A 14675-nucleotide genomic window follows, 5' to 3' on the forward strand; every position below is an offset into this window, starting at 1 on the left:
GGGGGGAGCTGCAGGCCCTGAGGGTAGCTACCTGATTGGGGATGGCTCTCTTCTTGTTCAGCTGCGTGTTCCTCTGCTGGGCGCTGAAACCAAAGCACAGAGAGGGCGCATGCGGCGGGACGCCAGGAGGGAAGAGAAGCAAGTGGCCCTGGAGGCCCAGATGGGGGTTCTCTCCCCCAGGCGGGGCCGAGTGGCCAGCTACGGGCGGAGGCAGAGAAGCCACCTGCACACACAGGGCTGCCCAAGGGAGACAGCTCGGGCTCACGGGACAAGACGCCGTATGGAGTTACACTGAGGCTTCTAGGCCCTGAGCTCAGCCGCTCCTGAGAACGCCAGCTACTTCCAGGAGTCAGTGGAACCTGGAGCCTCCAGGAGGCGGCCCGAGAAGCTGATTTCCAGGTGGCTGGAAGCCTGCCACGGTGCCTTCAGGGTAACCTGGACGCCAGGCTGTTTGGGGGTAAAACTTGACTCTTTTTTCCATTCTCTTCCTACCTGTGACCCCGGTACTAGGTCCCCAGTAGCTCTGACCATGGGGTCGTCGGCCCTGGGAGATCAGACCGTGGGTGGGACAGCTGCCCACCATGAAAACACCTTGGCCTCATCTTGGATGGTCCTGACTCAGTCCAGAGGACAGTCAAGGTCACCAGGGCGTGTTTCTACAAGGCCTCTTATTCGCCTACAGTCCCAGAGCTCTTTTCTTCTCCTCTGTCCTGTTTCCTGGCTAGTTTCTGCCACGCAGACGAAGGCCACGTATTTTGTACGTGGGTACCTCCTCACTCCCTTGTTCATCCTAACAATGTATTTTCTACTCGGACAACCATATCACCACCTCAAACAACTGACAGTGCCTGTTACTGAGACGTCATGTTTTCTTTTCTTATTATATTGCTCTAGCTGGAACTTTGGGAACCATATGAAAAGGCAATCCGTCTCATTTCATTCCTTTACTGACTGCCTCTGGGAGTTTACCTGAAAGTACAAGTTGGCTGTAGGATAAGGTAGTGTGTGTGCGTGTGTGTGTGTGTGTGTGTGTGTGCATGCACATGTGTGTGTTAAGGAGGCAGGCTTCTGCTCCCGGATCAGTCAAGGCTGGAGCATTAAAAGTGGAGGTGGAATTTTACCCAACGATTTTCCTAACATTCAACTAGTTTATTATAGGGCTTTTTCTCTGGGCCCTGTTTTCCACATTTAGCGGGCAGTGAGAAGGCATCTCAGAACATTTAAGCACAGGAAGGAGTTTGATCAGCAGTGTCTGAAGGAGACAGGACTGAGCTAAGCCACGCGGAGCGATGGCTAGGTGCTGCTAAGACCCCAGATGCGCTACTCCCTAAGGGCTTCCTGGCTCCCACCCTCACCCAGCAGCCCACATGGCTGCCCTCTCCCCTTCCTGGATCCCATCAGAGATTTCCCGCTGCCTGGGCCGGGGGCAGGCCCTCGGCCTGCAGGGCCCTCCTGGTGATGAGGCCTGGCCTCGAATCCCCACCTTGCCTTGGTCTCCCCATGCTCCTGCTTCTCAGCCTTCCTTCTCTGTCACCTGGCTGTCACGACTTCCTCAGGAAGGTCTCTCCAGGCCACATCCCTCCATCCCGTCTCACAGCTCCTCACCTACCCTCCTTTCCAACCCTCATCTTCCTTGTGACAATTTGCTCAACAACAATGTGTCCCCAGCCTGTGGGCTCTGAAGGGGCAGGGCCCACGGTCTGGCTTGTCCACTGTCCTATCCAAAGGCTCCGAGGCAGCACTCCATGGCTATTCAGAGGGCCCCTGGGACGGCCCCCCCAGGGCTGGGGCCTAGGCTTGTACCTGGGCGGGGCGGAGCCTGGCACCCGGGGCCCCGCCCCCAGCCAGAGCGCCCCTGCTCACACACCAGGGGAAAGGCACACAGCAGGCAATACCCACCCGGTCACCAGCTGCTCAGTATAGTAACAGCTGGGGGAAGTGGGAAGGCCCAGGAGTCCAGAGGACAGAGTGGAGAAGTCAAAGGAAAAACAGGAGAGAGTGTGAGAAGGAACTGTGGACGAAGTGTGAGAAGCAGAGACGTCACGGTGAGGAAACAGCAGTGCACCCAGGAGGGGGACCGGCGTGTCAGCCCACACACACCTGGCCACGGGGACAGGAGCAGGAGGGGGGCCTCCCCAGGCTGAGAACTTGCCTGAGGGGTGGCCCACAGCCAGGGGCCCCCAGCCCGCCCCCAGCAGGACAGCCCAGCTGGGGCCCTCAGCTCGTCTGGGCCTGGGAGGAGCTTCTGCTCACACCCCCATTCATTCATTCATTTGTTCATTCATTCATTCCACTCACCCACCATGGCCCCAGCACAGAACAGCTGCTCAATCAACCATTAGTGCATTGATAAATGTTCTACTCCGGTAACGACTTAGCCCAACAGAGAGACCCCCGACAGAAAGACCCTCTTGCCCCAGCCTGCTAGCCCAAGACTGGGCTCTGGCAGGCTCCTCCTCAAGGAAGGCACCCCCAAGGCCAGGCCACAAGGCTGCCCTCTGGACTCCCACGGGCCCTGCACAGCCCCCCCCCCCCCAGCACTAAACACACTGGGTCTTGACTGCCTGGGTGCACGTCTGTCCCTGACACGGAGCTGTCCTGTGAGGGTGGGGACCTGGGTCTATGCCTGCTCACTGCTGTATCACAGAGCAGAGAAGGCTCACTAGGAATATTTGCTAAATAAATACAAGGAAGTTGGTTACCAACAGTCTGTTATTCTATCTGGCTCAGGCAAAAAGACCTTTGTGAGCCGCCAGAACAATCCGTGTGATGCCCAAGCTCTCTGTGGGGAGGGGCCGATGGAATCAGTGGGCAATGCCTGAGACCACCAGCATTTCTATCTACACCCTGCCGAAATCAGAGCTCTCTGCTCTGGCCCCTTACCCGGGTGCCAGGGAAGGTTCCGGTTTTAATTGACCGTGTACAGATGGAAGCTCTTGAGGTGTTCTGTGAAAGGGTCAGGTGCGTGCGGGGAAGTCTGGGAAGCGGCACGGGAGTCTGTGAAGGGCTCTGAGAAGTCTGGCTAACCTGGCCCTTTCCCCACGAGTGTGACCCCAGGACTGCACTTTCTTCCTTAAACTAACCTACTGGGGTGCCCTGTAGGAGGTGCATTGGAGGCAATAGGGATGGAGCCACTACTAGCCCAGGAAAGCTTCCAGATACTCTCAGATGGCTCCATGCTGCACCCCGGGACCCCCAGGCCGCTGAGGGAATCCCAGCTTGACTGCCTCCCTTGGGGCCTGGCTCTGAGGGTGGGCACTGGAGCCACCCCTCCAGCCGCTGTCCCGGGAAGTACATACTTTGCAAATCCAATGAAGTCCTCGTGGTTCGTGTTGATATAGGACTGCTCGATGTCGATCAGGAGAAGGATCTGGGGGAGAGCAGGGGTCACTGTGAGCAAAGAGCGGAGCACTTCCCAGACCCGCCAGCAGGGGGAGCCCGGAACCACGCCGCTTCCCAGGCAGCAGAACAGGCCACACACAGCCCCACGAACACCCTGGAGTTGATCTGGGGGGGGGGGGGGGGGAAGGGGCCTGGGTGCCTCCAGACATCAGGGATCCACAAGGAAGTGAGACTGGGCCAACCGAGCAGAGCAGGCAGCCCAGCGTGGTGGCCACGGGTGCGGCCTCTGGGGCTGAGCACCTGGGCTGTAGTGTTGGCTCGGCCACTGCCTGGCTGTGTGACCCCATGCCTCATGTCACCGAGCTGTGGAACGGGGCGCCAAGAGGCCCGAATGCAAAAGGTTAATAATTCCCAATATGTCACGTGTTTATAGAGTCGTGCTTGGCATGTCATTACTGCCTCATTAAAACGACAAAGATGATTTGGCCAGGCGAGGACATTAACATCACACACACTCACACACACACACACGCCAGTCGGAATGTCATCTCAGACACGGGACAGGGCTTTAAACAGTACCCTGCTCCTTCTTGTCACTTCACTGTGCCTGGGAGCCCTCAAGCGTTAAACAGACCAGGCACTCAGATCTTGTGGGGCTGATGGAAAATGCCGGGTGCTCCGTCTGTGGGAGCCACCGTTGCTGGTCTGTGGCCCCGGAGCCCGCGACCTAGCCTGGCAGTGTGGACGGTGGGCAACCAGGGGCTGCAGTGTGTATGGAAGGACAGCTGCACTCTTGCCAACAACAACAACAACGTGAATTAGACTCTCTCAAGCTTTCGACAACGCTTCCAGGCTACAGAAGCCACGAGGGAATGAGGCGCTGGGGGCCCTTGTTCTGGAATGACAAATGAGCCGGTTTCTTCTCCATCAATGTCAAGGGGAGAGGGACTGTTCGAAAGAAGACGATAGCACAACAAATCTAACGCGTCAGCTTGTTTCGGTTCTGGTTTGAACAAACAGCTGCCCAGAGACCACAGCGGACAACCAGGGGCGGTGACTCGGAGCAGGCGTGGGGCCACGTGGAGGAGGGGTGACGGCCTGGGCTCAGCAGGTGACAGGTGTGACTGGCGCTGCGGCCACATGGGGGCGTCCCACTTTCTACCCTTGTGTGTGCTCGGACGGTCTTCACAAAGAAAATGTTAAAACACGAAAGCACCCCACACGTCCTCCGGCGGGCGAATGGATAAATGAGCTGTGGTCCACGCATACGTGGAAGGGTACTCAGCGATCAAAGGCCACAAACCACAAACACACCACCACTGAGGAACCCCTAGTGTGTTGTGTAGAGTGAAGGAGGTCAGAATCAAGAGACCACGTACTGCAGGAGTCCACTCACAAAACATTCTAGAAAAGGCAACACTGTAGGGCCAGGAGCAGCTCAGGGGTTGCCAGGGCCTAGGGGTCGGGGAGGGGTCAACGACAAAGAGGCAAAGGATGGGAATTGTGGGGGTGACAGAACTGTTCTGTACCTTGACTGAGGTGGGCGTTACCTTGCTGCATGCATTTGTCAAAATCTGTACAGTCAAGATTTACGCACGTAAATGATACCTGAAAATGCAAACAAAAGCCCTACCTGGTCCTTGGTTCGCCCCTCCCGTTCCCGGATGTAAGTGGTGACAATTCGCTCCGTCTCCTCTCGCAGCCGAGGGTAGGAGCTGAGCTGGGGGGAAAACAGAGCGGTGGTGGCGTCGGCTGGGTCCCCGTGGCCCGGGAAGCCACGGCAAGCACATGGAAGACGCAGGGGGAAAGGGGTGACGCGGGGTGGGCCCAACGAAGCCCCACCTCCTCCTGTCTCAGAGCTGCTCCAGCTGGGAGACGAGAAGGGGCCGGTGGGGGGCCGGTGGGCCGGGGAGAGCGTCAGGGGCCCACACACGAGGAGAGACGCTTTCTGAGGATGCAATGATTCAGAGGTGCAAGGTGGCAGAGAAAGCAGGTGGCGTGGTTGCTGCCCGGCGGTGGCGGCCTCCCCTGCCCGCCCAGCACTGGGTGACAGCACAGACACGGAGTGTAATCAGAGCCGCCGGGTCCCTGAGACAAGGCTCTCGCCCGGCTAGTGAGCGCACAGCGCCTGCTCTAGAATGATGGGGCGGCATCTGAGCATCTACCTCGCAGGGACCCCCTTGCAGAAAACCATCCCCAATCATTTCATTTGTGGAATCCTCTCCTCCAACGGCCCCAGCGCCCCAGCCTTTGCGGCCGCAACCAAACCAAACGTGCAGGGAGCCCACCTTCCACAGTTTGGGTTAAGTCCCTAAGATGCAGAAAATTGAGCGGATGTCCAAAACCACTTGTGGAAAACCTCTTAAGTGCCCCGTGATGTCAGAGCACGCAGGTCTTCGCACTAATGCCGCATTTCACTGCTCTGGGGACGGTCCGGAAACCCCCTTTCTCTAAGGGGTCCAGGAAGGGGCATTGACTCTCGTCCCCAGTGCCTGCTTAGTGAATGCACCTGGCAACATCAGAGGCCTCCCCCGCCATCAGGAGCCCAAACTGAAAAGATGGGACCCGTGTGCGACACGACCCTCTCCATCTCGTCTGCAGATGCAAAGTTGAGATGTCGCTAAGGGACAACCGGCCCACAGAAGGGGGTTCCTGCGAGGCAGTGTCCCAGATGCGCAGGTTAAGGCTAACAACGGGAGGGAGATGGCGGACGAATGCGGAGGTGATAAGAACGAAGCCTTCCGTTACCTTCTCGGCACACTTTTTAATGACTGTGGCCAGTTCTGAGACCACGAGGTCAACACACTTCAAACTCGGCTCTTTCAGTTTTACGATCTGTTTTTTCACAATGGCTTCAAAGGCCATGTCGGGAGTGAAAAGCCCCGTCCTGGGTCACGTGGAGGGCGGGACGAGGCAGAAAGACACCCAGGGCCAGTGCAGGCCACACGCGGGCGGGAGGCAGAGAGAGGAGAGAGAGAGTCAGCAGGTCAGTGGCATGCGCGGAGGAGTCTGAGCCCGCATCTGCCCCGGAAGCTGCTTCGGATCAGAGAGGCGGCCTGGGGCCAGAGGGCGGGCTTGCTCTGGGGTTTAATGACAGAAGTGACACAGGCAGGTGTCATCGGATAGACGGCTAAGGGTGTGCGGAGGCCCTGAAATTTCAAATCTGTGACAGTGGGCTTTAAAATGACGATCTCCAATCCATTTGGGTTTTTTTTCCCTCCTCCCTTTTCCAATCGAAGAAGCTTAAGAAGCAAATGTGGGCTTTTCCATACTGAGAACAGAGGGCTCAAGCAGGAATTCAGAAGGCCGACCGGGAGCTCCGTGGCCACATGGGCGTGCAAACAACCCGCCCAGCAGGGTCCGGGCTGTGGGCAGCCGGGTGTGCCGCAGCGGAGGGCAGTGGCCCGTGGACACCGGCACACAGGTGACTAGTGGATCTGAGGACGGGCCGCCTGGGGGACAGCCTGCTCCTGGGAGAGCAGGGGAGCTGGCTGAGCCAGGCCGACTTTGTCCACCCGGCCCCCGGGACAGAGAAGCGGCTGGCCTCTGCCAGGAGGGGTGGCGGCCACGGAGGCTCAGGGAGCTGGGCCTCCAGCAGCTGATGCAGGGTCCCTCTCTGCTTCCCAGAAGGCAGCGAAGCGACAGTCCAGCGAAACCCCCAAAGCCATCAAACACATGCTAGGCTCGGTATCGGGGTCCCAGGGGTCGCCAGTCTGGCCGGTTCTGGAGGCCTGGCACCCCCGGGGCGCCCAGGCCGACACGCTCCCGCCCCAGCCTCTCGGAAGAGGCCACGCTCTTGGAAACTGAGGCAGTCTGGGGGAAAGGCGCCAGCGGGGGCCCAGGCTGAAGCGGCACCGGGAGCCTGATACCAAAGCCCCGTGCCGTGTCCGCGAGGCCAGCACAGCCCGCTGAGGGCCCGATACCTTGCTGGTGCACTGCCTGACTGTGCTGATCAGCTCCTGGATAACCAGGTCGACACACTTCAGACAAGGCTCTTTCAGCTTTACGACCTGTTTTTTCACAATGGCCTCGAATGCCAAGTCCGGGGTGAAAAGCCCCGTCCTAAAACCAGCCGCACCCGGGGGCAGGGGAGATAAGTCAGAGAGAAACAGAGCACGGTCAGCGACTCCACAGGCACGGGCTGGGCCCCGAGCAAGGGCCGAGGTCACAGCAAGTCCGGGGTCGGACGCCTGTGTCCACTGCCTGGAAACCCCCAGGGGGACCTGAGGGCCCCGGGCGACACGAGGCCGGAAGGGAGCGACTACTTTTGGTGGAACATGGAGGGGACCCGGGAGGCTCATGGGGGACCCTCGATGGGGACAAATGCTGGGTTCCTGTGATCGTGACCCGGCTCTGGCTCCCTCCAAGCCCCAGGGCAAATAGGCAGTGAGCTTTCTGAGCTGACTGTGTGACTAGGGCTCATGCCAGCCGGCTGGGCGGTTTAACCAAAGTTTAACCCAAGGGCAGCGGACAGCCCCTCGGCCTACGGCAGATCCAGACGGGACTGGGTACAGCTGCCCTCGAGCCCTTGGAAACCCACAGGGAGAGGCGTACGCTTACTGAAAACCACCCACGGGCCCTCTCAAGGCCTCAGGAGTGGGGCACCCAGAGGTTCGGGGGCACCGACTGGCAGGAGGGTGGCACCACGGAGGCGAAGAGGACACGGCAACTCTCCCTGTGGAACTTGCCTGACTCCGTGGATGTTCTTAATGGCGTAGCTGATCTCCCGTCTTAAGTCCTTCTCGTCGAACTCCATCTGAGAACAGACAAACCAAACGCATGCAGGGAGGCACCTGGGGCGCCCCCACAGGTCTGTATTTGCAGAATGTCACCTCCTATGTGCAGTTTGTATTCACGTGACAGAATATTTAACTGGCCAAAAATTTTAAAAATATTAAAACCCAGTTCAAGGATGCTGTGAAACTAACACTCTGGTTCTCTTGGAGGGAACATGAATTCACATAAACTTGCTTACAGGCTACCTGGCAGTACAAATCAAGAATCTCTAACAACATACCTATACTGTCAGCTGACAGTTTCAAATGTTCTAGAAATTTATCTTGAGGAATTAATAAAGAATCAGCTACAATCACAGGATTTTTCAGAACTGCTAAAAAATGTGGAAACAACCTAAATGTCCAACAATGGGAGGCTGGTTAAATGCGTGATGGGACATCCAAGATGTTGTTTGGCCATTAACAATACACAAAATGTGTATGGTTAGCTTGGACGGATGGCCACCATACGAAAAAAGCAGGGTAGAAAAAATAAACATACGCACACACAAGAATGGATGAACATACGTGCTGCGTGTGTGCACGCAGGGGGCTCAGCCATTTGCATAGAAATAATTCTGAAAGGACACACAACCAGAGCTAAGAGGCGTTGTCTGCAGCTGTTAGGATTATGGGTGTTTTTCTCCTTTTAGCTTTTGTTCTTTTATTGAAAAGAACTTTATTGGTTTTTCCAAAGATGGTATGTACTCACTATAAAAAGTCTAAACCTCAAGCAACTGAAAAAAAAGAAAATCTCCCATCCCAGAGCCCAGAGCTGACATTTTTGTGAACATCCTTGTGGATCTGTCTATGCAAAGACGTACATCTAGAAATGCTGTACGACTTCATATGGAAGGGTGCTATAAATATCTATATGCTATGTTGCACGTGCTGGCTCTGTAATCTGCTTTTCAACAACACGCTGGGGGCATTTTCCCATGTGAATTTACCTGTATTTTCTATATATTTTGCAAAGAACATGTATTGGTTTTGGCGAGAGGAAAAAAATGGACCTTTTCATCGAGTTGTGCCGGAAACCTCTAAGCCGCCTGCTTGGGGAAGGAAGCCCAGGGGGCGGGGCCCCCGGCTGCGCCCCGCCCACAGCGGCTCCGCCTGGAGGAGGCGGGGCTGGAGGCCGAGCGGGAGGAGCCCGCCCGGAGACGGGGGCCCGGAGACGGGGTCCCGGCCCCGGCAGCGCTACCTTCACCAGCTCGAAGGGAAAGCGCTCGTGGAAGATGCGATTGATTCGGGCGCCCCCGGAGAGCTCTAGCGTGTCCACTTGGTCTCCGGAGCCCTCGATCCTCTTTTCAAAGTCCACCCCGAACTGCTGGACCATCCTGCGAGGAGAAGAGAAGCTGAATCAGAGTGGAGGTTTCCACACAGCTCCGCAATCGTGTCCCGAGCCAGGCCACGGCTGACTTGCCTCTCTTCATTTTTCAGCAGCAAAAGGTATGCGGAGGTCAAAAGAAATCAAATCCAGGAGCTGCCACGCCCGCTCTGAGGCCCGTTACAGTGACTCATTCATTGAACTGAGGGGGCAGAGTAATTACTCCCACTTTGCAGATGACAAGAGTGAGGTGCAGGGTCCCAGCTTAGCACCCTCTGCCCGGAGGCTTGGCCTGACCCAGCAGGACCAGGGGTGAAAAGGCAGCCCCTCCACACAGCGCAGGTGGCTTCTGCTGGTTCCCGCCACCTCCCAGCCTGTTTGAGATGGGACACCACCACTGACGGGCTGGGAGGCCTGGGACAGGTGGCTTTGCCTCTCTGAACCTCAGTTTGTTCATCTGCAAAGTGGGTTGATCGTAATAGCACCTCCGAACAGCGTCATTGTGAGGATTCCAGAAGTTTCTAGATTTCATCAATGGTAAGAAGTCGTCTACCCTCAAATGCACTATGATTAGTCTGTGCTCCTCCAAGAAAGAAAAAATGCTGCCAATTAATGGTAATTCACCTAAAACTTCTGAATTCCAAGAAGTCAAAGGTTTTTTTTCTTTTCTTTTTTTGTTTTATTGTGAAATTTCTGTTGTACATTATTGTTTGTCAGTCACCATATAAATGCATCCCTCCACCCCTTGTGCCCACCCCCCACGCCCCTGGCCCCTGGTAACCACCAAACAGTTCCATCTGTCCATGTGTTGGTTTATCTTCTACATATGAGTGAAATCATTTCGTGTTTGTCTTTCTCTTTCTGGCTTATTTCGATTAACACAATACCCTCCAGGTCCATCCATGTTGTTGCAAATGGGACGATTTTGTCTTTTTTATGGCTGAGTAGTATTCCACGGTATACATGTACCACATTTTCTTGATCCAATAATCAGTCGAGGGACACTTGGGTTGCTTCCACTTCTTGGCTATAGTGAATAATGCTGCAATGAACATAGGGGTGCATAAGCCTCTTTGGATTGTTGATTTCAGGTTTGTTGGGTAGATACCCAGTAGTGGGATAGCTGGATCATAAGATATTTCTATTTTTAATTTTTTGAGGAATCTCCACACTGTTTTCCATAGAGGCTGCACCAGTTTGCATTCCCACCAGCAGTGGATTAGGGTTCCCGTTTCTCCACATCCTCTCCAGCATTTGTTGTTTTCTGTCTTGGTGATTATAGCCATTCTCACGGGTGTAAGATGATATCTTAGTGTTGTTTTGATTTGCATTTCCCTGATGACTAGTGATGTTGAGCATCTTTTCATGTGCCTATTGACCATCTGTATATCTTCTTTGGAGAAGTGTCTGTTCATTCCTCTGCCCATTTTTTGATCAGGTTGCTTGTTTTTCCGTTGTTCAGTTGTGTGAGTTCTTTATATATTATGGAGATTAATCCCTTGTCGGATATATGGTTTGCAAATATTTTCTCCCAGCTGGTCAGTTGCCTCTTCCTTTTGATCCTGGTTTCATTTGCCTTATAGAAGCTCTTTAATCTGACGAAGTCCCACTTGTTTATTTTTTCTTTTGTTTCCCTTGTCTGAGTAGACATGGAATTTGAGAAGATCCCTTTATGGCCGATGACAAGTAGTGTAGTACCTATATTTTCCTCCAGGAGTTTTATAGTTTCAGGTCTCACCTTCGGGTCTTTGATCCATTTTGAGTTAATTTTTGTGTATGGCCATAGCAGATGGTCTACTTTCATTCTTTTGCATGTGGCTGTCTGGTTTTCCCAGCACCATTTATTGAAGAAGACTTTCCTTTCTCCATTGTATGTTCTTAGCTCCTTTATCAAAGATTAGCTGCCCGTGGTCAAAATGTTTTTTTTTTTTAAAGCACTCCCGTAATTGACGAAATGTGATAATACCATGTGTGGCCCCTTAGAACCCAGCTCAGCCCTTAAAGAGTGTCTCTAGGGCCGGCCCCATGACCTAGTGGTTACGTTTGGCACGTTCTGCTTCGGCAGCCCAGGTTCAGTTCCCAGGTGTGGACCTACACCACTCGTCAGTGGCCATGCCATGGTGGCGGCTCACATACAAAAAGAGGAAGATTGGCAGCAGATGTTAGCTCAGGGTGACTCTTCCTCAGCAAAAAGAAAGTGTCTCTAAACGTTACTGATTATTACTGTGACAACGTGAGCAGCAGAGAACTAAGATATTGAATAGCGTTTCGGTTTTCTCCATTTCTAATTGTTACCCCCCAGTCCCTTGCACTGTCGATCTTAACCATCTCATCATTTCTGCCCCCAAATCCTTGACCTCCTCAAGCACTGTGTGGAGTCTCCCCTGAAGGGGAGCTGCTCCAGTAGGGCCCAGCCCCCACCAGGCCTGTGGCGTGGAGCCCACAGGTCTCCAGCACAGAGAAGTCCAGCTCCTCTTGGCAAACACGGCTGACGCCTGCGAGCCTGGTGGCCAGGCTCGGCCGCTGACGAAGGGAGCTCTCCCTGACCACCTGGGGTGGCGGGGGCACGCACAGGGTCCCAGATTCCAGAAGGCTCTTTGTCCACATGGAGCAGACGGTGCGCAGACTGGATGTCCTCCCCTGAGACACACAAAGGCCCAGCTTAATGCCACACCTGGAGCGGGGACCTCGGATGGTGGGCAGACCGGGGCCCAGGTGGGAAAAGGCACGGGCAAGGACAGACAACAGAGCGGCGAGCGGTGCCAGGCCAGGATGGAGAGTCCGGCCCCCCACCGCCAGCCTGAGAAGGGAGAAGACGCAGCACACACGGGCACCAGCCTCTGGGGCCTGGAGTCCAAGCTGTGCTCGCAGAGCATCCTCACCAATTGTCATGGGTTCAACTGTGTCCCCCCAAATTCATGTCAATGTCCTAACCTCTAGTACCCCAGACTGGGACCTTATTTGGAAACATTGTTGTTGCAGAAGCAATTGTTAAGATGAGGTCACTGGATGGAGAGGCTGGGCCCCTGAACCAACGTGATTAGTGTCCTTAGAAGAAGGGGCAATTTGGACGCACACACAGGGAGAACGCTGTGTGAAGAGGAAGGCAGAGACCAGGAACACCAAAGGTTGCCGGCAAACCACCAGAGGCCCTCAGAAGGAGCCAACCCTGCCGACACCTTGGTCTTGGACTTTTAGTGGACAGACTGTGAGACGATGCGTTTCTGCTGTTCATGCTGCGTCAGAGCAGCCACTGCAAACGATACATCAGCACACAGGGGGGCTGAGAAATCTGCAGATGAGCAGCAGTCAGCAGAGACGCGTGATCACGAGTTCACAGCCACAACTGCACGTCCAGGGAAGATGCAGTCCCGTCTCTAGTTCTAGAAGGGGAGAGATCCAGGCGCAAAGCACAAAAGCCGAGGGACGAGAGCTGGTCTGAAAGATGCCCCCAAACCCCTCTGCCCGGGGAAAGAAGCTGCCAGGGGCTTTTAAACGACCTGCATTCTACTCTCAGGATGGAGCTGATGGGTGAAGAAGGTACAAGCACGTGCCCCAACACGGAGCAAGGACCAAGCCGTGCGGGGGTGGAGGAAGCCAGAGACAGAACAACCCATCATGGGTTGCAGAAACGACAAGCTTTTCTATCGCTGGCTTCCTGTGAGCCACACACCACTGTGCCCGTGTGTGCCCCGTGGGAGCGCACCCCGACCCCCATCCACCGGGCCTGAGAACGCCTGTCTGGGGACCGTGTGAGTGCCATCCATTCAAATTCAAGTGCACGCACCCCTCGACCTGGCATGCAGGTCTGGCCTGCAGGAGTCCTCGCTTGTGCACTCAGCGACGAATTCCAGAAGCATCCGTTGAAGCAGAACATGCTCGGATGTCCCCGTGGGTGTCGGGTCACGAGGAACCTGTGTGCTACGCCAGGCGGCCACGGGAAATGGAAGGCTCTGGGTGATGCTTTAATAAGGGCGCGAGAGCAGAACTGGGGACAGTCTGATGTCACTGTTCTCGTTCTCCCGTGAGGCGAGAGCCTGGAGACAGCAGCTGGGTGCAGATGAGGGAAGGTGGGGGGCTTTCACAGTCGACCCCTTTATGCCACGTGAAGGGCATCGTTTTTGTGATAAAGGCCGCGCAGGAGGTCACGCAGCCAGCCACTCGAGGGGAAGGCAGGAGAGGCCCTCCGCCTGTCGGTGAGTCGCCGCAGAGGGCAGCGGCGCCCTCTGTGATGGCAGACTACCTGCGCAGGGCCCGCAGGGCGCTGGTGCAAACGGCACAGCCGTGCTGAGCCCTGGGGGACGGGGCCGTGTGGAGGGGCCCGGGCCCACTGCTGCCAAGGGCCTCATAAGCAGCGTTTCCCAAGCTCCCCCAACGGCCACGCGAGACGAGAGCCGCCACGCGAGACGAGAGCCGCCGCGCTCATTTCAGGGGAGGAAGACACGGCTCAGAGAGGTGCGGTCACCTGGCCGCGGGCGCCCAGCGGGCCCGGGTTTACCCCAGCACACGCTGGACCAAGGCGCCCCTGAAGCGTGCGTAGGGCCAGCGGCTGCTCTGGACAGCTACTCCGGGCGCAGTGGAGGTGGTCTGAGCACAAGGGCAGTCTCAGCCCCCGTCCCACCGCCAGGCACGGCCGCAGGGCAGAGAGGGCGCAGGGCCGGCAGGGTCACGATGGCCACAGGGGACAGTGGGAGGGTCTCACACGGCACCATCAGCCCTGTGAGCTGCCAGGGAGTGTCCGGATCCCAGTCTAGCCCAGGGTCCCTTGCAGGCCAGAAACCAGGGATGCAGAGGCAGAAGGAGCCCCGAGTGAGAATCTGGGATCATGGGGTACACCCACTCCCTACCACACAGCTGGGCGGCTGCAGTAAGTCCCCCACGGCTCAGAGCTGAGCCAGTGAGCACCGACTCAAGAGTCAGGGTGAGGATTCCAAGAGACAAGAAGCTCCCGCCTTGGCCCCCCACATCTGTCCTCACAGCAGCCAGAGGGCGCCAGTGAGCACCCGAGTCAGGCCAGGTTCCTCCTCTGCTCAGAACCCCCAATGGCTCCCACCTCACTCAGAGCAAAACCAAAGTCAGCTCCCCTCCAGTGGTCCACAAGGCCCTGAACACTCTGCCCTGTCCCCTCCCTGCCCTCCCTCTTCCCTCTCTCCCCTCGTTCACTCCACTCCAGCCACCTCTTCTAATACAACATAGTCCTGCCACAGGGCCTTTGCACTGGCTGGGCCCCA

The 14675-nt window shown here is 56.2% G+C and overlaps 1 protein-coding gene across 7 annotated transcripts in view; it reads right to left on the reverse strand.

Moving 5' to 3' along the window:
- DNM2 (dynamin 2) overlaps positions 1–14675 on the reverse strand; it is an 85501-nt gene that overhangs the window by 18320 nt on the left and 52506 nt on the right. For 4 of the 7 annotated variants that reach the window (XM_058525695.1, XM_058525692.1, XM_058525693.1 and 1 more), the window contains exons 8-13: positions 9319–9454; positions 8031–8098; positions 7266–7404; positions 4976–5062; positions 3300–3370; positions 32–83 (exon numbers count right to left, since the gene is read on the reverse strand). In XM_058525695.1, the coding sequence (XP_058381678.1) occupies positions 32–83; positions 3300–3370; positions 4976–5062; positions 7266–7404; positions 8031–8098; positions 9319–9454 (553 nt within the window). Of the gene's footprint in view, positions 1–31; positions 84–3299; positions 3371–4975; positions 5063–6090; positions 6230–7265; positions 7405–8030; positions 8099–9318; positions 9455–14675 lie in introns of all 7 variants that reach the window. The other 3 variants (XM_058525694.1, XM_058525691.1, XM_058525689.1) reach the window with 1 other exon arrangement.

The sequence above is a fragment of the Diceros bicornis genome, chromosome 30 (assembly GCF_020826845.1).
Source record: "Diceros bicornis minor isolate mBicDic1 chromosome 30, mDicBic1.mat.cur, whole genome shotgun sequence".
NCBI classification, from domain to species: Eukaryota; Metazoa; Chordata; class Mammalia; order Perissodactyla; family Rhinocerotidae; genus Diceros; species Diceros bicornis.